Source organism: Phaenicophaeus curvirostris, chromosome 3 (genome assembly GCF_032191515.1).
Source record: "Phaenicophaeus curvirostris isolate KB17595 chromosome 3, BPBGC_Pcur_1.0, whole genome shotgun sequence".
Lineage (NCBI taxonomy): Eukaryota > Metazoa > Chordata > Aves > Cuculiformes > Cuculidae > Phaenicophaeus > Phaenicophaeus curvirostris.
In genome coordinates this window covers 52,115,367-52,143,139 of record NC_091394.1, presented here as the reverse complement: position 1 = coordinate 52,143,139, position 27,773 = coordinate 52,115,367, and the positions used below count along the sequence as shown (strand labels likewise).

At 38.3% G+C, this 27,773-nt stretch overlaps 1 protein-coding gene across 1 annotated transcript in view; it reads left to right on the top strand.

Moving 5' to 3' along the window:
- The window catches only part of CDH2 (cadherin 2), a 112,224-nt gene extending 88,970 nt beyond the window's left edge, over nucleotides 1–23,254 (top strand). Inside the window, exons 12-16 of the mRNA XM_069854018.1 lie at nucleotides 1,045–1,278; nucleotides 1,834–2,067; nucleotides 2,748–2,887; nucleotides 13,931–14,095; nucleotides 22,612–23,254. Coding sequence (XP_069710119.1) covers nucleotides 1,045–1,278; nucleotides 1,834–2,067; nucleotides 2,748–2,887; nucleotides 13,931–14,095; nucleotides 22,612–22,818 — 980 coding nt within the window. The 3' untranslated portion in view covers nucleotides 22,819–23,254. The remainder of the gene's footprint in view (nucleotides 1–1,044; nucleotides 1,279–1,833; nucleotides 2,068–2,747; nucleotides 2,888–13,930; nucleotides 14,096–22,611) is intronic.
- Nucleotides 23,255–27,773: the final 4,519 nt, after the last annotated feature.

The following is a 27,773-nucleotide window of genomic DNA, read 5'->3' as shown; positions in this document are numbered from 1 at the left end:
TTACTGGGGCAGAAAACAAGATATGCTTAGAATATAGTCAGAAGTCTGTATCAGTACCGGACTTTGTGTATTTCCCAGCTACTTGAGAAATGGGCTTAAAAACAGTTCTGTGAGTTTGGAGAGAAGCATTGGCTTACACTGGTTGAGTTTACAGAAAACTGAAATCTGCGCAGAAGTTCAGTGGGCTGAGAGAATGCACAGCGTGAGTGGACTATATGGAGAGTAGTGTGTTGCAGTAGGGCTGTTATATTTTCCCATGTTCAGGCAACAGCAGTGCAGAGGGAAAAGTGTCTGTTTATTGTCAATTTGTTAAGGAGAGTTAACATTCTTGGATCAGAAATGAGTCCCTTAAGTTTGGCTGGAGTGCTGTACTGCTCATACTGGTACCAGAATGATGGACAGGTGCAGTTAGAATCCATTGTGTATTAGAAGGGAAAACTGAAACACTGGGGCTGTTTACCTGGGAGAGAAGGCATTGGTGATATTCTTTGAAGTGGTACAGTATAAAGAAAGCTAGATCAGCTATTTCTGTCATTTTAGCTCTGTTCTGGAGAACAAAATTAAAAGAAATGAAAGTTTCTAGGGGGGTGGAGGTGGAATGAGAACCATTGCTAATTATACTGAGAAATTCAGTGCCACATGTTCACATAAATGTGCAACTTTAGCAAGGTTTATTGAAGCATCACACATTTGATGTGGGTAGCAAGCATGTCTAGAAGTAACATGCTGAAGTCAGTATTAGAAAGAATTTAAATAGCAGAATTGTGATAAAGGTTGATCATAAGTCTTCAGAATTACAAAACAATTTCTCCAAAGGTTGAACTACCACAGTTTTGCACCTTTGTCTCTGAAGCATTTGATGTGGACTGTTTCTGGAGAGGAACTGTCTGTCTAGTCAGTAGAGTCCCTGATCTGCATGGTAAAGACAGGATCCTAAAATTGGGCTGAACACATGTACATGGTAGTTGAAAAGTGTTGGTGTAGTTTCATTTAAGTAACCTTCCAACTGGAAATAGGCTCAATACCATTTCCTTTTCTTTTAAGGGATCCCCCCAATGAGCGGAACTGGCACACTTCAGATATACCTACTGGACATCAATGATAATGCCCCCCAAGTGAATCCGAAAGAAGCCACAACTTGTGAAACGCTGCAGCCTAACGCTATTAACATCACTGCTGTAGACCCTGACATAGATCCAAATGCAGGCCCATTTGCCTTTGAGCTGCCTGACACACCTGCTAGTATTAAGAGGAATTGGACTATTGGTCGAATTAGTGGTAATTAACATTATAGAAATCTTAATAATTTTTAAGAAACTATTGCGTATGCTTTTCTGTATTTCACTTTGCTGTTGTTTTGTAATGGGCATGAATTTGGCTAGTATGAGTAGGAATGCACCTTAGTGAAAGTTAAAGAACAAGAAATTCTAAGAAAATATGCTGGGGGTGGGGGATAGACTGCATATTAGGAAAAAAATTCTTCGCTGAAAGGATTGTGAGGAATTGGAACAAGCTGTTCGGGGAAGTGGTTGAGTCACCATCTCTGGAGGTATGTAAGAGATGTGTAGATGTGGTGCTTAGGGACATGGTTTAGTGGTGACTTGGCAATAGTACGTTAAAGGTTGGACTTCATGATCTTAAAGGTCTTTTCCAACCTGAATGGTTCTGTGCATGTTCACAGTAAGAAAGAAGTCTGTTATCCTGAATGCCGTGTAGTGGGTTGAACAATAAGTTAAGGCAGAGCTCAAAGATGAGCTTTTTTTTGCCAATACTGTTTGAAACCCACATGAGCAATACATTACTTTTTAACAAGTGCTTTATTTTCACGTGCAGGTGATCACGCCCAGCTCTCTTTAAGGATCAGATTCCTGGAGGCTGGTATCTACGATGTGCCCATAGTAATTACAGATTCTGGGAATCCACATGCATCTAGCACTTCCGTGCTCAAAGTGAAAGTTTGCCAATGTGACATAAACGGAGACTGCACTGATGTTGACCGGATTGTTGGTGCAGGGCTAGGCACTGGTGCCATCATTGCAATTCTGCTGTGTATCATCATCTTGCTGAGTGAGTAGATAGATCTCTTAATCCTGGCTCTTCTGTTCTTGTTTCATTTTGTAAACAATCAGTATCACTTGAAATTGTAGAGTTTAAAATTTAAAAATATATAACTCTAAATGCCATTGCATTTCACTCAACCTTGATTTCTCTTGGTTCCAAACATAAACCTAAACTTAGAGGCAACAGTATGATCTGTTCTCATGGGCTGCTGAGCTGTATGCTGAAACAGCCTAAGCTTGGTGATGTTCAAACATCAGAACTACTTTTACTCCATAAATTGCTATGCATTCCTGGGACATAGCAGAAAAAAATATAAATAATACAATCTTTTAGAATTCTTGCTGCTAGTGGAGAGATTAGCTTCTGAAGCTAGTGTGGTTTATAAAGCTCGGTCTTTGTTACTTCTTTTCAGGACGTGTTTTTTATAATATGACCTTGAATATGTTATCGATTTACAAATCAAATTGCCTATAGTAGCCTGAGTTGAAGCATCACTTGCTTAAGCAGCCTTCTATGATTTTTTTTTTTTTAAAGAAAAAACACATCATCTAAATTTGTCAAAGCCATCTTCCTTGGCTTTTTTTTTCTTTTTCTTTTTTAAATCTTACCTCTAAATTTGTACGGTTTTCTCTGGCTGTACTTCAGAATCAAGATGTGGTTTTATATCTTCCCTTTTTGCAATGTAGTTTTAGTTTTAATGTTCGTGGTATGGATGAAACGCCGTGATAAAGAGCGTCAGGCAAAGCAGCTCTTGATTGATCCAGAAGATGATGTGAGGGACAACATTCTGAAATATGATGAAGAAGGTGGTGGCGAAGAAGATCAGGTGAGAAATTATTAATGGTTTTTATATGTAGATCTGCACTTCATCTGTTTTGGTTCTGCATTAAATACTGAAGGCAATAAGTAATGTTTTAAAAACTTGAAATATAACATTACTTTCTCACATTGTTTTTCGCAGTTCCAGAAGTATCAATTGCTTAGTTTTTGGATGAGGTGTAAAACCTGTATCTTGTCCACTTAACAGTCACAGCATTCTGACCATATTCCAATTAATGCTGTTACACTTAAATGAAAGTTAGCATCCTCTCTCACTGTAGTCTGTAAAACTTCTTCACTCCTTGTCTAGGATCACATCGTACAGAATTGCCAGTGCAGAGTGCCTAATACAGTCTGTTCCAAATACGACCCTTATTTAGATGTGGGTGATTGCCCTTCTAGATATACAGTAAGGTTGGCTATTGACAGATTGGCTGCTACTGAGATTTCAGCTTGGAAAATATTTATGTTTCAAGTAGCTGTCAGGGCACATCTGTGTTTGTTCAGATACTTCACCAAGCAGGTGCCATATGCATTTACTCTCACATCACCTCTGGTTGAACCACTGCTGATATGTCAGAGGACTAGGAGTTATGTGTATATGCTAAGAATAGCTCCTTTTCCCCCCTCTTCTCTCTCCTAGTTAGTGAATTTCCAAGCAGTGCAATTTCCTTCCTTCGGAGGGAGGTTTATTAAGTGCTTTATGCACATGACAAACAGTAGATTTATGTACATCATTATTGGAAGAAGTAAGTGCAATAATTATGAAGGGAACAGTACGTCTAATAGAGCCTAAGAAATTTTGCAGTTAAAAAGTCTTGAAAAACTAAGTGTAACTCTTCCACACGTTCACAGTCACCTGGCACTTGAATTATCTGAAAAGTGTCTCCCTTCACTGGTACAGACATTTATAGCTTCGCTCTGCTCCTTTGTTTGTTTGTCTGAAATTTGTGTTTCCTTTAGGAATTTCCATGATTCTTACATTTCCCCAAGTGCCGTTCCTACTTCCTGGCTTTTCTGCATAACTTCTTTTTAAGCAACTTGCAAAGGAAACTTCAGTTTATGCAGTTTTAGAAAATTGCTTGTGTTACTAAATCAATAGAAGACAGCCTTTTGAGTCCATATATGTGTCGCAGTTATTTGTACACGGGTAGTTTGAGTACAATAATTGCATCCTGTTTGCGGATGTATTACTGCACAGAAGAGTTACAAGCTTAAAAAACATAAAGAAAACTCAGTCCTGTGAGAACTAATTTTCCAGTTCACGTATCCCCTGCTCTTGTTCACTCACAATTCTCTGGAGGATGTGTTCAGCAGTTATATAGGGGTTTGCATTTTAATTATTGTCCACAAAGTCCTCAGGACAGAGTCAGTAACATTCTTGGAGTATATACTGTTCATTGGGAAGTCATAGGTGATGCTGGAGTAGCGTTGTGAGAGGTTGTGCTGCAGATCAGAATCTTTTATGTATTGATGCAGTAGCATACAATGAGAGTAAAATACTTAATAGTTTAGAAATGGTGCTGAAGTCTCTCCTCTGTCCATCTGGCACTGTGCTTCTTTCCAGTGAAAGTGCTGTCTTTGTGAGAGGTATAGTCAGGGTAGTACAGCAGGAGGTAACGTTTTGTGAATGCTCTAGAGATTAGGAGGATGTAAACCCTCCATAAATGCAGCCTTTCACCAGCAGTGAATGAGCACAGTGCACGCAATGAAAGGAAAGCTGTTAGTGGGTGGAGTAGAAGTAAAGTAATATAAGAAATGTGAAATTAGGATCGTTTCCTCTCACAGCGAGTAGAGGAAGCACCTACACATGAAGAGGTTGTAGGGCTTTTTAGAAAACTGAATGATTTTTAAAAACAAAACCCCTGCTTGCTTTCTTAAGATGAATTTTGAGGCCACTGGTGCAAATTAATTATCTTAACTGCCCATCACATACTTCAGGGATGCTTGTTGCCTTACTGGTGTATTGAGGAGCAGACCACAGTGTCTGAGGGTCTAAAAGATTTTGATGCACTCCAAATGTAACAAACGTTGCAGAAGAAGAAAATAAAAGCTCATACAAAGAAAGTATAGTAAGCTTTTATAACCACTTCTGTAGCCAGAGTTTTAGACCAGTGTTGTAGGCAAAAAGGGGGTACTTTCTCCCTCAGGTTCAAAGTTAGGAATTTGTTCCAGTCCGGAATGGCTTAATAGGTAGTACAAAATTTTGTGTAGACACTTAATTTTCTGTCTATAATGGAAGATAGATATAAGTTCTGTCTTGCTTTTGAGGACGATCATTTTACTTTGTTTTGGTTTGACATTTTGTGAAATCTAATTTCTGTCTGTGCTTAACTATATGGTAATGGTTCATTTGTTCTTGGCTCCCATCTTGCCCCCTCCACCTCCTACGGCCAGGGGAGAAAGGGAGGATTATATACAGCTGTGTTTTATTTGGTTTTGCACACATTTTATGTGAGCTTTAAGAATTTGTAATGCTAAGCTTTTCAGATGTCCTAGCACGTTCCCTACAAGTAGTAATCTTATTTTTGCAAACCATGGCTTAGCAAAATACTGTACAAGCAAAGCTACGTGCAGTTGTGGGCAAAAGGCATTGGCCGTAAAGACCTTTGCATTTTTGTAGAAGTTGAAGTAAGCGTTAAAGTGTCAAACTTAGTGTGTTCTAAAAAAATAAGAGATTGCTATCAAAAATCTGTTTTCAGAATGGGGGTGAAACTACACTGTTCTATTAAAATTTTTCATGTCAAACTTGCATCCACAAATCATCAGCAAATGACAGGAAAATGATCTACGTCAGTATTAACTTTTTATGGTGTACTGTCCCCCAAACTATCAAGATTGATTGAATAAGGAGCATTGATAGAAGGCAGCGCACAAGGTGACTCAAACACAGAACCATCCAACACAGGGTTTGTTTCATGCAGCAAAAGTAGAAAGGAATGCTCAAAGCTTCCTGTGAATCTCGGTGAAAACAATATTTCCGAAGCTTCAGATGTTTTCATAATCTGTACCTTTGAAATTGCATTTTAAATTATTTCTATTTATAGCAAGCAAATTATTTAGCCCATTTTAAAATCGCCTGTTTTTCTGGATGAATACTTGAAGATTTACCCTGTGCGACTTCATATTCTTCTTGTATATCCCACATGGTTAGGTTACTTGAAGATATGGCTAATAGGGCTTGCAGATAAGCGATGGAACTTAGGACTGTTTGCATCTTGAAGCAAACTACTTTTAGACTTGCGGTTAAGAAGTTTTACTTATTTATTTGGAAGCTATGCAATTGGTTTTCATAGCTGTCCCAGCAGACTCAGAAACTCCTAAAGCATGCTTGGCATGTTCCTTTCAAACTCTTTGTACGTGCTGTCAGAATAATGTCTCCTGCAACAAATTTGATGAGTTCCAAATTCCAGCTAGTTAATCTGAGTCCTAGCAACCATCAATAACAAGATGGAATTCCTGCTTGGTTTTCTTCCCCCCCTGCTCTTTTTTCATACTCCTGTGTTAGAATTTCTAAGGAATTATTATGTGAAGTCTGTCATAAAAGAGCAGTTTATTCCATCGTGAAGTTCTCCTGTTAATCCTATCTGAGGCCATCTTGGCCTTTGTTCACTCTGACAGCCTGAATATTGAGGTTCTTGAATGATTCATAGTCTTCCTCCAGCCTGACACGGTGTACATAGGGCTGTATGATCTCCACAGCAATTGAGAAAAATGCTTTTAATTCCCTAAGCCAGAAAAGCTCTTGAGCTGTGGGTCATAACTGAAGTCAACCTGCTCCCTGCTGAAGAGCATTGTGAACACTAGAAATGTTCTGGACTTTTTTAACCTAAGCTTCTGTTTCTCAGAAGCACGAGCTGAAACACTGGCTCTGAAAACTGTACAGCACTCCTGTCGTTGCAGAAAGCAACCTTTTTTTCTTGTATCAGGAAATACCACTGCACTAGCAGAAATTGAGGACAGGGAAGGAAGGAGAGATGACAGAGGTATTCCAGATAGAAAGTCTATTATTCTTCTCAGGATTTTCTTCAGTATTTTTTAACCTTAACAATTTGTCCACCTGACTTACAGGAGCCGGGTCATCATTCCACAGAAGTCAGTGGGACCCATTTAGTTACTGATTTGAGGAGGGCGGAAGTGATGTGGGATTTTTTGTTCTGCTTTTGGGTTTTCTTTTAATTCCATCAGTGTTTATTGCAGCAGTTGAGGGGAGGGATAGGACACACTGTAGTTGGTTATATTCAGAAATAGACGTGCCTAGTTTAACTACAAATTATGAAGCTGGGAATGGCTGTTTGATTATTAATAGATCACGACCCTAGAGCTTGTAGTTGTTAAGCAGATGGGAGGTGTGCTTTCAACTTGTAGCAGTATTGTCACTTTTAAATACCAAAATCTCATGTTGGCTTGAGTGTTAAAGCACTTAGCACATGTCTGCAGGATAGTTCACACACATAGCAGATTACAACCCATAGGCGTCACTAATCCATTTTTATCACGTCTCTCAGGCTGTTTGTGTGATACATCAAGGCAGTGGGTGTTCAGCTGGAATATGTGCATCGTATGTTAACCTGATAACTGTGATACATATTTTTCTGTTTAATTGCCTCTGTATACATCTCATTGCAGGAGATGATCCATCCATCTTGTTTGAGCCCATTTCTATAGTGTTCTCTGAATTGCAGTTGTACTTGCTCATGCAGGTGATCCTGTTGAAGCAAGTTGCCTGAGCTAGATGGGTGTATGCTTTGAAAGTATTACATGTCAGTTGTTTGGAACTTGTGTTTTATTCTTGCTCTCGGATCTCTTCAGCACAGGAGTTTCTGTCACAATGGTTGTGCAATTATTCAGGGTATTTTTCTTCTGCTTGTTCCTTCCTGCCTCGCCTTTTCTTACAAGCGTATTCAGACACTAGTCAATAGCTTGCTTTTTGTCATGTTTTATTGCATGTTAATATAGAGAAAGAAAGTAGTGGCATTTATTTTAAAGGTGCTAATAGCAATAAAAATACAATGATTTATTTTTATGCATGCAGGAACTAAATTGTAAGTAGAAACTGCTCCTTTTTAGAAAGGGCAGCTTTGTTCCAGCATTTATGTGTCATTGATAAAAGCAATTTGAGTGATCTTTTGGACCTCTTGTTTGGTTTGTTTTTTCTCTTACAGTCATAATTTTCTGTATGCCTTTGTCTTAAGAATACATTGGTATTGTGTGCTGGACCTTGTCATAACCTTTATTGTAAACATGGCGATGGTCCTTACCTACTCAATGAACTTTAGAATTCCATTTGAATGTGTTTTATTTTCACTGTATCTGAGTGCTACTCAGATCATTTAGTCTCACTTTTTAACCTCTATTTTGCATTGCATTAAGATTGGAACATATTTTATGTTTACAAATTTTAATGGTAGTGAATGAAGTAACTGTTGCTAGGAAATCCCTAGGAATATACAATATTATGATTAGAAGGTAGTTATTCTAGGTATTGTGTTTACTTACTAAGACATTAACTTCATTTTTTTGAATGAGTGACTCATGCAGTGCTCCTGTGGAGGAATTACTGTCATTCCTTGATGAATCTTTATCTCATCATCGGAAAAGTAATGTTTCCATAATCTCATTACGAAATTGTTTTGTGTTTTATTTTTTCCTGTCTAGAACCTACAACCTACAACTTATTGGAGTTTAACTTTCACCTTTTTTGTTATTAAAAAAAGATTAGCTACCTTATGGGTTATCTTAGAAATGATTGACTTGTAATACTTTAGGTGCATCTATTGTAAAAACAAATGGGAAAAGCGATATGGCAGAAAGTAATCAGAAAGTGAGCGTCAAATAAAAAGCAACTGTTAGTGTAGGCATTTTAACTAGTGTCCCACCTGCAGCCTATGTCTGGTCAGTCCTCTGTGCTTTGGTTTTCTTGGAGTCATATTGTTTCAGTTGATGTAAGATTTTAGGACAGATTGGACCATTTTCAGAACTCAGTATTTTATGTAAAAATTTCTCATAGTTTTGTAGGGTGATGTTTGGTGTGTTTGGAGGTAGAATGCAGTATTGGTTTTCACTTCCTTTTTTCTTTGTTTTTAAAAGGCCTTGGCAGATGGGAACATTCAGCTCGGTAAAATATTTCTTCTCTTGCTTCCTTATCCCATTTCTCTATTTGACTCATTTCTCTGTTGGAATAGATGGTAATTGTCTTTGGAACACAAAAGCAAAGCAGTGCATGTGTTTTATCCCTAAGTGCTTCAAGTTATAGTTTTCTCTATTCTCATAAACCAATAATAAAATTTGGTTTACACTAAAGCACTGTCCTGTAAAAGTGATGGTTGAAATGCAAACTTCTGCCAATGCTGCTTTACCTTCACTTAGGCTGCTGAAGCTGCTTTTGTTCAGTGAATGGCACTTATAGCTCCACTTGTCAAATTACGTGATCTGGTGACAAAAAACTGATAATTTCTTGCATGGGGCTAGAGCTGAATTTTGTATTTCTTTACAAAGGCTGCATCCTTTGAAAATGAAAAACAGGTGTAGTGCTTTTGTTGTGTTGGTCATATGTCTAGGCCTGTGTTAATACACAGCCAAAGCATTAGTTATGTACAAGGTAAAAAAAGAAGTCATCCCAAAAAGTGTATTACACTGTCTAATGAATGGCCAGGAAATATACCAGGAGCTCTGAGATAACAGAGAAGTCAAATTCATAAGTCATTAATGAATACATTGGGCAAGTTGCATGTACTAGGGTGTGTCACTGTTACTGTTAGAGAAAAACTCTTAGCAGTGGCAAGCTCTATTATGTATCTGTTGGAATACATTCCAATATTTTCGGAGTTTTCCTACCTGGAAAAAAAGACAGTTCGGTCTATGTATAGCAATTTTACTAAGTTGTGGTTTGATTCTGTTGTTTGCAGTTCTGCTTTATAATGTTCCACCATGCATTCATATAAAGCAGGCCCAGTTACTGTAAAAATTTTTACTTTGTAAGTTTTTGCCAAGAACTGAAGTAAATCTTCTAAAATGCAAACAAAACTAGAACAGCTAATCCAAGAGAAAAAGTTAACTTCATAAAACTAGAAGCTTCTGAGAAACTCTATTTCCTGGCCTATTCCCTTATTTTTCGTCAGGGATTGTAGAATCTGGTAACTGTCCATCAGGAAGCAAGGTACTTTTTTTAAAACACAATCTCCTACTGCCATAACAGAATATAACATAACATAACATAACGTGACTGCTGTGTAAGGGATTTTTACTTGATTGCTGTTAACTGAATAGCTGCCTTGCATGTGAGAAGGTTGTTTAAGGGAAGAGATTTTGAAGGCTGTGTTATCTTGTTTCTTTGTAAATCAGTGATTACTGGGGAATATAAATGGCCTTTTCTTCTGTTCTGGATGTTTCTTCTCTTCAAGTTGAGATACTTTGACTGTACTTCCACCTACTGTGTATGTGTTCTTGAAGAGGTGCTTTTTGGGATTTTAAACCTTCTGCCTACACATCTGGTCAGGTGGTTAGCTTATAGGGTTTGGCTCGCTGGTTATGACAGTTAGTACTGTGTCACTGGGATGTCATGATTCAAGAATTTGAGGTTGGAGCTAGTAGTGGTGTAAGTCTTTGCTTATGGCTCTGTCAAACTAAGCAAATAGCTAATAAGGTTATAATCATCTTGGAGGGGAGGGCGCTGGTGGGGTTTTGCAAGAATTTCTGAGATTTGTTTATTTTCACAAGATACAACTTCTGATAAAATGCTGTTTTAGCACATTGTGACTTTATTTACTTAAAACAAAAGCAAATACGAACCAGATTTTTTTTCTGCTTTAATATACATGTCAAGGCTTTTTTCAGCAGAAGTAAATAGTGATGCCAGAGATGCTAACCAAAGAGACAGAAGTGCTGGTGGCTACATCAAGAGATTTATAGTGATAAAGCATTAAGGTTGTCATCTCTTTAACCACCAGCTGTCTGAAAGGTAGCTGTATTGTCTCATCCAGTGGTAACAGATCCCTTTACAAACAAGAGGAAAGACAAGGGTTCATTCAGCTTGCTTCATCTAGATCCCTGTCATAGAATGGGAGGTTTCTGTTTCCCTGTTGGCTGTGGACATTGACAGTCAGACTAGTCTAACTTCCTGGTTTCTGAAGGCTTAAGTTTTTGCCAGATGCAAAATGGGAGCAAACTAATCTGTTTTAGTGACCTTCCAATAGAGAAAAATAATACTAGATTCTCCCTTCCATCAGCAATATAAGCTTATCCAGAAATTTGAGGAGAAAAGCTCAAACCCTCTGTTTGGGTTTGTGTAAATCCAAACTGAAGGAAGGGAGAGGGGTATTTCTTCCGGAATTGCTGCAATTAGGGCTAAACAGCATAAATTGACAAAAATTGGCAGCCATATGAATTAGATACTCGTGACCTTTGCTCAAGTACATTTCTCCAATGGATGGTCTAGTCTTGTTCCTTATTAGTCCCTCAGCAGAATGTAATTAATAACAGGTATTTAGAAAAAGGCAGGAGCAAAGACAAAACATTGTTGACTATAGTCCTGAAATTAAGAGTAAAAATAATGACCCAGAATGTTGCTCCAGGCTGGCTGTTCCACACTGTACCCTGTCTTGTTCCCTCTCTGATGTGCCATAGTTCTACATTTAGCTGTCACTTCTGCAGTTAACTATCATAACAAACTCTCCTTGAGACTAACTTTAGAGTCTGTTCAGGAGCTTTAGATAATGCATAAAAATTTGCCCATTTTTCTAGTTGGGAATGCAGCATTGAGTGAAGAAATGGAATTTCAGCCTTAAACAGCTTATGTCCTGGCTCTTTAAAACACTTTTCCGTCTCTTACTTTACAATAACTGGGTAGAGTTGACTTTAAACAGTATGTTGAAACAGCTAGAGTTGTTGCATGATGGTGCATTTGTACAGCACAAAGTCAGTTTGAGGAGATAGTAGATGGCTTGCCATAGCTGACTGATTAAAAATCAGTATTGATTTTAATGATACAAGAGATAGACAGCTAGATGGCAATGTCATAATTACCCTAGAAAAGAAAACCGCAGTGGGAGTCCACATAAGGACACATTCTGCATTGTTATTGCCTTACAGATTGTAATCTTTGCTGTCTTTTTGGCTGTAGAACCTGGAGATATTTCAAACTATACATGCACAAAAGAGGATGGCCTTAGATGTGGAGGTACTAGACTGACTGACTTGACTTCTGTTGCGTATATGTATGACACTAATCAGAAAGAAGTCTATGCATAGGCAAGTGGGTAGAAAAGCATATTATCTTTATAAGACTGAAATGCCCAGAGACCCTCTCCTGGTTTTAATATATTGGGTTTTAACCATACCTGTTTTAATTCCTCCATAATGAAATGCTTAGTATTAGAAAAATAGTATTTTTCATTTCTCCCTGTTGGTGTTTTCCACCTTTATCTTTTGGGTGAGTATCAAGTGCACTCTTGTTACGTATTTATAAATTCTAAAAAGTACATTCTTCTCTGTTTAATAGGATTTTTGGTAGCATGTCTCCTAAAACTATTTTCATTTGTTTTATGTAATAAAATGGAAAAGGATAAAAAGTTCTGTTTACTTTTCTCCAATTCATACCGCTTCGTGGAGACCACTTATTATTCTGTTTGGTACATGAAGAACCGAAGGGTAGAAGTTACAGCTCTACCCCAAGGAACTTGTAATCTAATTAAAGCATATGAAACTGCGTTTTCAGATCTCAGAGGAGCTGTTCCACCTTTTTTGACTATATATTTGTGTGCAGTCAACTGAGGACCTGAGTAACATATTAGAAAGTGTAGTGGATGTGATAGTTACAATTCTTCCAACAACCTGTCTTCACTGCTGTTAACAGACCTCTCTTGCTAAAAAGGTTTGGGGCCACAGTAGGTAATACCCTCAAAGAGGACATATGCTGTGTGAGGTGACAGCTGAAGTAAATACTTGCATTCCTTCGTTTAGGAGCAGTTAAAAACCAATGAAAATTGGCACAGACAGATTCCAGCAAGTTGAGATTGTAAATTAGATTTTTATCAGAACAACACTGTTAAAAAAGAGATTGATGATAAAGGACTTCATTCAGGATGCTACTCTACTGCTTGGATTATTTGTGGGGTGGGGTATTTGGCATACAGTAGAATTGGCACAAGCCCCAGTCTGCTGGTAGTTGATGAATAGCTTTAGTTGAAGCCTTTAAACCCAGTTCTTTGTTCTGCATTTTTACCAGTGCCTTGTACAAAGGCATACTTGAGCGTGACTACCTTCTAGACATGACAACAGTGAGATGAATCACAATGCTGAACTGCAACACACTGTGCAAATAGTATTCAGGCAGTATCTGTCTTAAATGCGTAAACATTCATCTAATTAATTTTTTTATATACATACATACTGCTTGCTGGAATTCGTAGTGCCATTGTGAGTTTCATCAGTCTGCCAGAGTTTGAAACTGCAGCATCAAGTACTTAATGAACAGATCTACAAGTAATCTCTAGAAAGTGCTTAGTATTAAAACCGAATCTGAGGAGCTTTGTACTTCTTATGACATTTTTCCCCCCTTTGGCTTTCATATTATGGAAGCCACATGAAATCAGCAAGGAGTCTTAAATTCATTCTTTGAAGGTATTATAAAGTGCTGCAGAGCAGTGCGCTTGCCTCTTTCTCAGGATGAGAACGTCTGGTATTTATTTGCTTAGAAAAATAGAGTTGGATTTGGTGTCTTTGCTCTATGCAGTAAATCGTCATTACCAGGCACAGTGTTTAGTCTTTTAGTAGTACTACTCAAATCCTTGATTCTCAATGGAAAACTTACAAGAAGCTCTACAAAACTGATGGAATAGAATCAAAACGGTAGATTCAGGGAGTATTGAGTCAAATAACATCCTGTTGGTATGCAAATAATAATGCTATTGACTTATTCTCAGTAAGCATTACAACCCTGAAAATGGGTGAAATGATACTTTGCATTTTCCCATTTTTCCTCTTTGTGTTTCCCCTGACAGATATTGTTTAAAATTCTCTTAACATACTAGTTTTGTTTCATATTTTGCAGGATTATGACTTGAGCCAGCTCCAGCAGCCTGACACTGTGGAACCAGATGCCATCAAACCTGTTGGAATCAGACGTCTTGATGAAAGGCCAATCCATGCAGAACCTCAGTATCCAGTCAGATCAGCTGCTCCTCATCCTGGGGACATTGGGGACTTCATTAATGAGGTAAAGGAGAGAAAAATGTGATAAGCTTTTATAATTTGTTTATTACACTATGCATGAGTAGCTGTTATGTTTGAGCATAATAACTTTAAAACTTACTTAGATAATTAAAATTGTCTTGCTAGATAGATGTAAATATGTTCTTTTAAAGTGCAGACAAATTTAATTTACTCATTCAAACAGAAAGGGAAGATACATCAATTAGCTTCTGTACATTTGTATTAATTACGTTCATAATACGTTATCAGCTGCAACCACACTATCTCCAAGCGGGATTGTTCTATGGGTTCCCAGTAATAAATAGACTAACAAAATTATAGTTTAGCCTAAATTCATTTATTAATTCACAGTAATTTAATAATGGAAGAAGTTCATTTTCATTTTCCTTGTACATTACCCTTTGAATCCAGATAATAGTGGAAACTCAGTTCCTTCAGTAAGACCAAAAGAATTCCATCAAATACGATTAGTGAGCAGGGCAGATAAATTAAACGTTACATAAGTGCTTTTAATACTTGTCTTGTCATAGAGCTTTAAAAGTCTTTGCATTATCTTTGATTCGTCAGTCTAATAATGATAAATGTAAGCATGATTCAGATTATACCAGATCGCTCACAATTCTGAAAGAAACTCTCCTACAAATATTTATTTCTGTCACCAGTCTTAAATCATTGATTTTGTGGTACTCAGGTAGAATTTTTGTTTCTTGTGCTTACTGGTTCTAGGGAAACAAATAACTAACCCAGAGTTTACAACTTAAAATTAAGCTATGGTCTGTATATGAATAGTAGTAAATAATTTTCTCTAATTTTCTCATATCTTCCTTGTCAACTAGAGCTGGACAAGTATTGCAGAACTGTTTTTGCCAAGGAGTTTATTCTTGTTTGTTTTAAAGGAAAATGAGATGAACTACCTGAAAGGAGGTTGTAGAGAGGAGAGTGCTGTCCTCTTCTTCCAAGTGACAAGGGGACAGGACAAGAGGGAATGGCCTCAAGCTCCGCCAGGGGAGATTTAGGCTGGACATTAGGAAAAAATTCTTCACAGAAAGGGTCATTGGGCACTGGAACAGGCTGCCCAGGGAGGTGGTTGATTCACCTTCCCTGGAGGTGTTTAAGGCACGGGTGGACGAGGTGCTAAGGGGCATGGTTTAGTGTTTGATAGGAATGGTTGGACTCGATGATCTGGTGGGTCTCTTCCAAACTCATTACTCTATGATTCTATGAAAATATTTAAGTCTTTTGTTTTAGCAAGCTGCAGGAAATTGAGTTTGTTCCTTTTAAGGTATACAGCAATACAACTGTAGAAAAGAAATCTGTGAGGAGATATCTAGGAGGAAACTTACAAATGTTTTCATAGGACAATGTATTTTAAGAGACTCTAGGTTTGGGGTAGAGCTGTATTTTTGTATGTCTCAACAAAGATGATATTTGCATGCCTTGCACTTCTAAATACTGCAGTTGTAATCAGCTTCAGAAACGTAGTGGAGATACAGGGAAATAAAGGGCCCACATTGTTGGCCAGAGCAGTGTGCACACAAGAAATCCCTTGTGCTTCCTTATTGTCTTCCAAACAATCAAGAGTTTCTCATCCTGTTCTCATACAGCTGTGACCAGACACTAGCCACCTGGCAGGCAATCAGGAAGAACCCATAATCCTCAATAGTCTGATTTTTCTTGTTGTCAAGGAAGTTATCAAGCTCTCTCACAGAACCAAAGCAAGGAATGTCTGTGATTGCCCTGGAGACCCAGAGAGGGGCCAGAGTTTGTCCAGCCTCCTACAATTTTTGAATTAGCAAGTTCTTGCAGCACTATTTTGCAGTAGGTTATTGCTCTGGAAGTTGTAGCATCAATGTGTATACACGGAGCTGTAGAAAAAGTACATGCTGTCTTGATTTAACCCAATATGTTTAGAATCATAGAATAGTTTGGGTTGGAAGGGACTTTAAAGATCATCAAGTTCCAAACCCCCTGCCATGGGCAGGGATGTGTCCCACTAGATCAGGCTGCCCAAGGCCCCATCCAACACCTCCATGCCTTAAACACCTCCAGGGATGGGGCATCCACACCTTCCCTGAGCAACCTGGGCCAGTGCCTCACCACTCTCATGGAGAAGAAATTCTTCCTTATGTCTAGTCTAAATCTGCCCCTCTCCAGTTTATACCCATTGCCCCTGGTCCTATCACTAGAAGCCTTTGTAAACAAACAAATTTGCTTCTTCATAAACAAGCATCGAGTTTTTATTTTACTGCTGTCTATTGCATAAGGTCATTACCTCCCTTTATGCTTCCCCTCGCCATCCACCAAAAGAGAAAGCTTCTCTCAGTTATTTTTACATAGTAAAATAATGTCATTGACTCTGAAATAAGATTAACCTTGGAGATATATATGTATATATGTGAAATTAAACAAAAGATGGAAATTTTCTTGTCTGCAGGTTAGCTCAGAATTGAGTATATCCACTGATTGAAAGGAAATGTATAAGGTAGTGTCATGGTTTAGCCCTGCCCTGGCTAATTTCAGCAGCTAAACCCAAGCAATTTAGCTTCCAATTCTCTTCCCCCCTCAGCCCCAGAGTAAGGGAAATGAGAAGAAAAGACTTGCGGGTTGCAAACTAAAACTACAGTTTTAATGAAAAAGTAGTAGTGATGATGATGATGATGAAAATAATAAGAAAGTAATAAAATATATACAAATGTATGAAATTGCACTTCTACTCCACTGCTTGGTGATGATACATCACCACAAATGCTGTGGAGCATAGAGAAGAAAAGGATCCAAGGCTAGGAGGGTTTTCAAAGAACAGTTTTCAAGAACTGGATTCAGGAACGTACAGATCTGGGATCAAGGGCAAACAAACACATGAGGTCCTCACTGGACATTGGCCATCAAAGAATAGAACAAGACCCTCGTAACCTTTCAGTTTTATACCAAGTATGACGTATATGGGATGGAATAATCAGTTGGTCAACTGTCCTGTCCACCTCTGCCTGGAGGCGTGGCATTTTTTTCACCAGCTTGACAATGGCCTTGCTTACTATAGGAATAAGTATAAGCAATGGCCTTCCTGCATACCAGTGGTCATGTGTTATCACTTCTAGAGTGGAACACTGTCTGAAAATCATTCAGTTAACTTTCAGATAATGAAGTTACTTAGATCTGAAGTCAGAAAACTGATTATAATCTAGTTCAAACCACAACAGCTAGTTTCTGTGTTACAAGTGTTGTATTTAGTTGCTTTAGTTATTTCTCAGGATTTCACAGCAATGTGCCATTTTATTATGGAGCATTCCACCTAACCCTCTCTCAAGCAGACAGTAGCCACCCAAAGGTTGTCAGTGCTCTACATATTTTACCAGAACTCCAAGCAAAATGGACATATTATATTTCTCCAAAACAGTTTCATCTTAACTCATGTTTTATGTTAAAATTTCATGTCAAATGTGACTCTAAAAAGTTGGGAGAGGGGCTCAGCTTTGCAGTCGTACTCGCTATTACAGTTAAATTTCCAAGTTATCAGCACTTATAGCATAAACATTCAGGCTGCACAGGTTAAGAGAATTCCACCTGCAGGCCTGGCAAGATTATACCTAGACAAATTGGCAAGTTCCTCTCAGTTTTACTTGGAGTAAATGGAAGAAACATCTTGGGTAAAACCCAGGCAGTTCATACAGAAGACAAGCTGAGTTGTGAAAACAACATAGCAAGATAAGAAAGCACAGAATTTATTTCTTTATGCACCCAGCTTCGACGTTACCAGACAAAGAACTTTCTAACACTGTAACTGCAAGTCGTACTGTAACTTTTCCTTTTAGCAGCCCTAACACAAGCCATCTGCAAAACTGGCCCAGTTGCTAGCTGAGCTGGGGGAGGCTACCTTTGAGTTGTCAGTACCTTGGTAGCAAAGTCTGCATTACCCTAGTGGATTAAAAAGATGCAACACTTTTGGAAATCCGTCTGGTCTTTTGGAAGACTTGGCCCTATTCCTGGACATGCTGATGAGCATGATGCTTTGGGATTCTGGGCCATGTGCAGGAATAAATGTAGTCCGTTTAATGCTCGCCAGCACCTCAGACACACAGCCAACATCGTTCAGGTTAGCCTCTGAATTACTCTAGCTTTTGACCAGAAAAGAACTATAGGTTATTGATTTAAGATATTGGAGAATTGTAAGTGCCATTGCCCAGCAGGCATGGTGTTTTAGTTTTTTTTTCCCCCTGCTTTTATTACTGAGCTATAGAAACAAGAAATGAGAAAGACCTAGTGGGTCATTTTGTTTCTTTCCTGTTGGAAGTACTCTTTTTCTTCTGGCATATTGTTTTCTAGCTGTCATCTGTTGTATTAAATCTACTTAACGCAATCAGACATACAGAAGTATGAGTATTTTGTAGTGTTCTAATAACTTCTACGTTGAAAAACAAGTTACAAATACAATAAAAACTTCAAATATTTTTATAACACTTACAAAGTTAAGATAACACTTACAGACTTATGAACTTTCTAAAATAAGAAGGTTCCAGAGTATAATCAAAGTATGTTTTGCAGGCATAAACTAAATGACCTTGAGGACTTTGTTGTTTTGTGTGTTTCTACAGATAGATGAATTTCTAATTTAAGGCAGAAAGGGAAAAAAACACCTTTTATTCCAGTCCAGTGTACAAACAAGTCAGTGAAATAAGTCATGTGTTATTAAGAATCCTCTGTAGACCTTATTTTCCATTCTGAGCTTTTTAAAACATAACCTGCAGAGGGTGGAGCATAATGGATACTTGGAATAGTCAGGATTTGCAGGACAGTATAAAGTAGGCCTGTTTGAAGTAGCTTTGTTAGTCCTGTTTTCAAGAACCACCTGTGCTGTCCCTTGAAATCTTAAACGAATTATATTGTGATGTGGAGAGTTTGTGGCTAAGAATATATTTCTAATCAATAGAGGACGTAGCCTGAGGTAAATGAAAATTAAATTACAAATTAAAGGTCTTATCCCATGAGGACATGGAGGAACCTCAGTAGAGTCTGTGTAAATGGTTGCTGATACAGTGCACCTCCAAGCATCATAGAGTTCCTCAATGTTTTCTGGTTTCTCTTGACAATTAGAAAAACAGTTCCAGATTTAAACAACTTTTTTTTTTTATTTCTTTGTTGTACTCTGTTCTTCCTTTAATTATCATCAAAAGTCCGTGGAATCTGATTAAGTAGAAGGACTAATGAAAATAAAAACATGAGATTTTGTAAAGTTTCGTGTTAGTTCAAGATTTTTGAGGGTTTGCCTTCCCTTGATTTGAGGCAAATTGAGAAAGCTACATGTTATAAGGAAAATGTAGCTCAAGGTTGCCATTGTTCCTCAGTCAAGGTACTGTAGTTTCTCATCTTATGCTCTTTGTCCCCTCTTAGTGAAAGTTGTCACAATATGTATATAATAAAGGAAGAGAAAAAAGCAAGATTGCTCCTCTGTCTGTCCTAGGTCTTGAGCAGGCCTTTGTGGCTCTTCTGTGACTGCATGTTGTGTGCTGGTGGTATAGAGAGTGCAAGGAAATGTTCACTGTCTCCCAGCAACTTTACCTAATCTGACGTATGTGCCCCAGCAATTCTTTTGTTGAATGAGCTTCTGTATTTAGCAAAAACTTAGGGTTTTCAGATCAGGAAGCTGCAAACCAAATAACTCTGACAACTCTGCTCTGAGATTCTTGAACACATCTAGGAAAAACTGAGAGATCTCTTTGAAAGCGGTTGACAATACTGTAGCAGCAAAATCAGTAAAAGCCATTCTTGGCAGCCATTCGTTGCCTTTTCAGTTGTGCCAGTACAGCTGGTTGTGGTACCACCCACTGAAAGGAATGGCATAAAAGGCAAAAAAAAAACCAGGTGGCGATCCTGAAACCGAAAGGAGCTTCATGAGCCAATTTTACTGCCAAAGCTGACATCCAGTAATTCCAGTTTTGGACATGCTCTAGAACCCAACAGCAAAGCAGAGCACAGTGCACTAGGTAGGTTCAGGGAATATGCTTAGCAGGGGGAAAGTAATAAAATGACAAAGAAATACTACAATTTTATTATGTAACATGCCACACGAACATAGCAGAAAACTTGGTTGTCATTTGAAGAGTTTAGAGACTAAGTTCAGTCACTATTACATGAATCTGAGGAATTTTTTAGCCAGGAAAGGTGCAAATGTCAGTGCTACTTGGGCTGTGCAGTTGAATCAATAAGTCTGTAACATAGCCTGTGGCTACATTCTCTGAATGAAATTGATTATCCAGTAAGCGCAACCTTTGAAAGAGTGAAATTGTTAATGAGATGGTAGCTTGTAAGACAGTAGCTCAAAACCAGTTTTCTTTTAAATGCTATCATGATACTGGCAGCAAATAGCAGAGAAATCCAGCTCCTTTGGAAAAAAACAAGGTGGAAAAGAGCGTGCCTGCCGCCTTGATATGGATGGCTGATAGGTATCAGAATTTCTGCAGTGATAGAGGAAAATGTTTTTGTTCAGTGATTTTTAATAAATTAGCATCCCATGGGTGGGTGACTGTTACTAGGCAAAACTGCAGGGAAATAGCATTTCTTCTCCAAGCCAGCTTTCTAAATGACTTACACACTGCTACCTGGCATTCATGCCCCAGTACTCCTTGAGCTCAAGTGGTATTTATTCCCCTTTCCTGTCACCTGTGTTTGAGAAGCATGGGTGTCTGTCACCCCAAGCAGGCTTAAGGGAAGATGTAAATTTTGTAAGACCGGTTACTGCTGAAGAAGTAAAGTTGCATTTCTGCTTCAGCAGCAGAAATTGAGAGAAAGCTTTAGAACTGTTCCCAGCTTTGAAGCTGGATAAGGCGAGTCTTCCAACACTTGCTGTTGCCTTCTCAGAATCTCAAATCTTTTGCCCTGTTTATGGCTGTCAGAATGGAAAATTCCACAGAGAGAGATAACAAGCGTCACCAATTATTCTTATCAGATAATTTGTTGTTGCGTTTCTAATGTAGGCTATTAATAACCTGCTTGATGTTGTACTGCATGAAAAGATCATTTTAAGACCAAAATGTGTTCTGGATTAGAGGTCATAAGCTTGATAAATACGCTGGGCCTTTCCACCACTGATTTGCAGAATTATTTTGGGTACATTTTGCACACCTCTGAATTGTTTTAGATAGGCAATAAAAAAACAGGATTCACTTCTGCTTTATTAGTGCCATTTGCTTTAATTAATGGGTTTAGCGATACATATATTTCTAGAAGAAAAATAAGCGTCCGTTTCCATTATGTCACGTTTAGACTAAACACAACTAAGAGTAAAACATACTTTTCTAAAAACAGAATATGTTTAATAATCCAAGGAGGCACACTCAATCCTTCAAATAATTGGGAGTATAATAAAGCCATTCTTTACATAAATAAACATTAAAACTAAAAACCCAGGAGAAATCGCAAATTAACAGTGAACAATTTAAAACCTTAGCTCAGCCTCCAGAAGATATATTATTCGTTGTCAGTGGTTGCCAGAATAGACCCTATTCAAAGTGGAAGATCTTGAAAAGGCGTTGCTAATCCCGTCAAAGAAATGGTGATGTTGAAAAATCCAAAATGTAAACAGGCTTTTTAACTTTACACGCCAACGTTTTTATTCAATGTGTAAATCTTCCCAGGATAAGCACAGACCAATTGTCTCATATTCTAAAATGAAACTTACTGTTTATGTTTGGACCTGTGTAAGAAAACAGAGAGGGAAGAGACTTTCCTCTGGAAGAAGTGTAGTTCCTTATCTACTTTCCTCTTGTTCAATTTCTGTTGTTTTAGTTCAGGTTATTTAGACAGTAGAAAGTTAAAATTACTGAAGACCAAATATTTGTGTATCGAACACTTTGAAATGAGGAAACAAAAAGGATTATAATATTGTGTTTAGCTTTGATATCATTGTTTGTGTTTTCTGATGAGCAGGTGGAATCTTATGGGTGGTTATGGAAAAGCACATAAGGCTTGAGCCAACATATTGTATCTATTTCTCACAGCAGCCTACAGAGGTACATGAATTTTACAGGACTGACTAAATATGGCTTTTGGCACACACAGATGGACTGCAGGCCAGCAATGTCAGTGGATATGTTACTGGCCACGTGAGATGGCTGTTAAAGTGAATCTTTGCAAACATGCCTATTTCTCCTTCCCCATCTGTCTGTTTAACCAGTCCCATATTGCTCATGCTGCAGGTTGTGAGCTGTGTAGCTCTGAAACTATATTTATTAGCATCTGTCCTAGCGCCATGGTGTTCTCTTACGGTTTTGTTAGAGCTGTATTTGCAGCTACATTTGAAATAGTCAATGCTGTAATGCTGGAAACCTGGCCATTCTAAAAGGAATTGAAATAAGTTCTTGCTAGAGTTTTAAAAAGTATGAATACTGTGGAATTGGATTGCAGAACAACAAGAACTTTGTTTTCTCAAGTGTTGATTGATGACTGCACTGTGATATCCAGTTATGTTTTGCCTCTCTCTCAAGTAGAGAAATTTATCTCTTTTTCTCCATCTTCTTCTTGCAGGGACTTAAAGCAGCCGACAATGACCCTACGGCTCCACCATATGACTCCCTCTTAGTCTTTGACTATGAAGGAAGTGGCTCCACTGCTGGATCCCTGAGCTCTCTTAACTCCTCAAGTAGTGGTGGTGAGCAAGACTATGACTACCTAAATGACTGGGGCCCACGTTTCAAGAAACTTGCTGATATGTATGGTGGAGGTGATGACTGAACTTCAAAGTGAACTTTGTTTTTGGACAAGTACAAACATTTCAACTGATATTCCCCAAAAGCATACAGAAGCTAGGCTTTAACTTTGTAGTCTACTAGCACAAGTGCTTGCTGAAGGCTTTGGCTTAGGCTGCAAACCAATTTGGGCTCCGTGGAATATCAGTGATCCAATGCTGTTTGGAAAAAAATATTGAGCTCAGTTACACTTGAATTTTACAGTACAGAAGCACTGGGATTTTATGTGCCTTTTTGTACCTTTTTCAGATCGGAATTAGTTTTATGTTTAAGGCTTTAATGGTACTGATTTATGAAATGATGCATTAAAGAGGCTAAATATGTTGGGGTGGGGAGGAGTAAGGTGAAACACAATATGCTTCAACATGCTTTTGTTACATCGCATTGCTTTTATTAAAATAAGGAGATTAAAAACAAAAAAATCCTCATGGAACAATTTTATTATCTGGGAGAGAAGGCCATGAGGTGGAACAATGTACATTACTTCTAGTTTTAGATGTTAGGGGATTTTTTTCACTAAAATTCTAAAATGTATGCAGCTGGTTGCAAATAAAGGGAGTTTTCATATCGCCAGTTTGTAGCAGAATTGATTTTTTTTTTCTTACGCTAGAATGTTAGACACATTTTGGTCTTAAACCATGTACACTTTTCTTTTTTCATTTTTTTATTTTCTAGTATTTTTTTCCCACTTCACTGTAAAAATGGTATGTGTACATAATGTTTTATTGGCATAGTCTGTGGAGAAGTGCAGAAACTTCAGAACACGTGTATGTATTATTTGGACTATGGATTCAGGTTTTTGCATGTTTATATCTTTCGTTATGGATAAAGTATTTACAAAACAGGTTGCAAACAAGCGACATTGATTCAATTGTTGAACTGTAGTTAGAGTACTCAATATTTTTTTTATTTTTATTTTTATTATTTTTTTTGTTTGGGGAGGGAGAAAAGTTCTTAGCACAAAAGTTTTACATAATTTGTACCAAAAAAAGAGGGGGGTGGGGGGGAGTTGGCCTGATACTGGTGGCACGAGTAAATATACAGTATGTTTTGTGGGCAGGGAGGGAAGGGGGAAGGAGCTTTCAAACTGGAGAGACTTCTGAGAACAGCTTTGCCTCTGTATTGTGTACCAGAATATGAATGATACACCTCTGACCCCAACGTTCTGAATAAAATGCTAATTTTGGATCTGGTGCCTGGTTTGACGTTATTTTCTCCTACCTGGGCAGCCCTGACTATAGTAAATAAAAAGAACACAAAATGCATTTGAGATTTGTGAGAAGTTGTGTGCACTTCTTTAGCATTCAGTGCTCCTAGACTGAATATAAGCTACATATAGGAGACAGTTTGGCACAAATTTGGAAGGCAAGTTCCCAGGTGACAGCAAACTGGTCTGTGCTATTTCTGGGAATTAAAAATTTTCAGTTCCACATCAATGGCTGGCTCTTTAGTTTGATGTTCATTATCTAAATAACAGAGCTTGCATCATTTTTGGATCATTTCTAGACTGACAGTTTAATGATTGTGTGATTATGCTGCGGGTTGCATAAATAAAATAAATTGCAGATCCTGGCAATCATCTGCCACCTGGACGTTCTTACCCTGAAGCCCCTGTTAACTTTAGTGCCCATCAGATGGTGTCCTTCAAGGAAGTGCCTTGCGGTCATGGAGCATTATCAAAAAGTCCTGTTGGGACACTAGTCATTACTAAATATGTTTCAAACCTGTTACAATGATTCATTTGCAAACACAGCACATACAGCAGTTCTGCTGCCTTTCACTTGCAACAGTCTGCCTGGGTGTAATATCTACATTCACAGTCGTCGAGGACCTTATTGTGAACAGTGTGAAGCTCAGACTCAGCAAAAACACTGCATTTGCACAGTCTGTCAAGAGAGTTGGAGGCGCAGGAGGGGGATCCAGGCCCCGGTCCCTTCTGTGCTGGGAAGACTCAATGGACAAGGAGTTAGTCTGTGGGTGATGCTCTGTAGCATGGTGTCGCGTCAGTACTTCTTCAGCACTTGAACCATAATTTACATAATTTGACTGTGACTTCCAGAGGTGAATCCAGAAGTCTGAGTTGGAGAGCACTAAACATTGCATGTGAGATACCTCCTCCTCCCTGTGCTTTTTATGGCCATGTTTACTTCTTCCTCTTGTTTTCAATGATGCCTGTGAACATAGAGAGGTAGCAGTCCTCTCAGACTGGAATTACAGCATTTCAACTTGAACTCAATGATCCTTTGTGGGTCTCTTCCAACTCAGGACATTCCATGGTTTTAGTATTTATCTTGTGTATTTGTAACTATACCTTGATGCTGTAAGAAAGCCTTGATTTTTCAGTAATGTGTCAAAATTGCCAATGACCTTTTTAAAGCCATTTCCATATTAATTAGCAGTGTGGGGGAAGAAACGATGTAGAGCGGGATATAAAAATGAATGCCTGGCTATGCATAGTTAAGTAAGGAAAACTTTTATAAAGGGCAGGACTTAAACTATAAGTGCATGTTAAATAAGCAAAAGGCTACTTTAGCACATTGATTTTCTGTCTTCCATAATTTATGCAAAAAAAGGATTTTAAACATAGTAATTACGTTATTGTTTTTTGGAACCAACAAACTGGAAATGGTAGATGAATTTTATTTAATTTACATTGACTGTTAAAAGTTACAGAAGGAGAGAGATTTGAGAAAGCCAAAACTGGAAATCTATTTTTTTGTTATGATGGGGTAGAGGTCATCTTTTATGAGCACTCAGGTCTTTTGGACAGCTATAGGAGCTTTGTCTTGATCAGAGAATCTTCCAGCTCAGATGCTTTGAAATTGTAGCAATGACTCTCAAAACTAGTGTTAGGTCAGCATTAGGTCTAGTGAACCGAACAAAGAGTAAATCATTTTTATGCATCTTAAATGCTTTTACAAGAAAAAAAAGATGTTTGAGTCAATTCTCTTTCATCAAGCTTCAGGTTGGTTCTTATTCTAGAAATGCGGAACCAGGTTTTGTACCCATGATAGGTTTAAATCCTGATCAGAGGACTGCACTGAGGGGAAGGGGATGACTGACCTTTAGACCCTGCAGCTGTCTTGGGAAATTCTGTCAGCCTGTTTTGGAAATGGGATTTGGCAGTGATCCATATTATTTCTGCATTTCAGACGCTTCCAAGGGAAGTTACTGATAAGTAATAAGGCTTTAGGAATTTTCCTATCCTAGCCTTTCTACAATTTGTTATTTCCTTTCAATGACAGTCTTTTGTAGCCTATGTCCTTCTGAACTTCAGGGGCTAAAAAGGTGCAGAAGGGTGGTTTTGGGGAATAACACCTTAAATGATTTCTAAGGCCTTACACCTGGATGGGACTAGTATTCTATTTCCTCTGGGACTGCTGTTATTTTTAAAAGGCATTAGTACTTACCCCATAACACTGTAAAACATACTTGAACATACTCCCTTGAAGCAGTTGAACTAAACAATGTTTCAGTTCTCACCTGATAATTTTAGTAGTGGTGATGTGATCTTTGCTGTGCTGTAGCTCTGTTACAAGCTGGCTGTAAAGCTCACTGTGATCTTTCTGAGTACAAACACCCCAGATAAATCAGTTAGATATGGCAGACAATGAACACTGACTTCTTCCCCTTACTCCAAGTTAGTCTGTCTTGCTTGACGCTGCTTGATAAAATGTTTATAAATTCATGTAAATTTTAGATGGAAGAGGTTTGTGTCTGCATTGCACTGGCTTGAAGAAAGATGCTTCTCAGTTGTGAACAAAAATATTTCAAATAGCCACTTATTTTCTTCTGGTACCAAAGTAGCAAAGTTGCTCTGATGCTAAAAGCCACATGAAGTCTGCTTCTTGGGGAATTTTTTTCTTGGTATGTGTTTTTTTTATGGAACTCTGCGAAATTCCTTACCCTGAAGAACATTTATATTGGCTCTGCTATGGTCCCATTCACGGTAACACACAAGGGAAAATAACTGTCTTCTGACAGGCGGTGGGACACATCCCTAAAAGGCTCTCTCAAACCTGTCTGTAGTCATTCAAGATGTCTCAGGTAAGCGACTGCCATTTCTTACCTTACAGAACTACTCCTGCCTTCTTAAGGAGCTTTCCGTCTAGCACGAGTAGCATGGTTTTGTCAGATTTACTTTTCTGGAGAAGAAATGTGAAAGCAAAGTCCCTGCTTTTACCTTAGTCAATATTAATTATTCAAATAAAATGCAGGAAAGTCACTCAAATGCCTTAATACCCGATCCACAACTGTATGTTTTATACACAATTTTCCTCATTCAGCCAGAGATTATCTGGATTTGTATGATGTTATTTTTTTCATTCCCTTTCCATTTCTTTGCATAAGCTTTACTTTGTACTCTTACTGTAGGCAAGGATCTTTTCTAGGATTTTCTGTAAAGCACAGTGTAGTTGCTCTTTGCTTAATATATGTCACAGGAATAACAAGTTTTTTTCCCCTTAACAACAAAGTTTAGCTAAGAAATGGAAGAGAAGAATGGCTAAAAGGAAAAAAAAGTAGCTAAGCACTAAAGGCTCAAGGTGCCTTCCATCATACGGATGGGGCGAGAGCATTCCATTTGTTAGGGATCCTTTGACATATCGGGGCGAGAGCATTCCATTTGTTAGGGATCCTTTGACATATCAACTTAAGGCACTACCCAGCCAAGCTGCTGATTCTGTACTGGCCAAGCGGCCTTTTTTTGGTATAATGGAGTACTTTGAGATGCCATTTCTCTGGAGCTGCTGGTTTAATGCTGCCTTTCCTGATCTGGATGAGGGGATCAAGTGTTTCCTCAGTAAGTTTGCAGATGGCACCAGATTGGGTGGGAGGGTCAATCGGCTCGAGAGTAGGAAAGGTCTGCAGAGGTATCTCGACAGGCTGGATCAATGGGCCCAAGTCAGTTGTGTGAGGTTTAACAAGGCCGAGTGCCAGGTC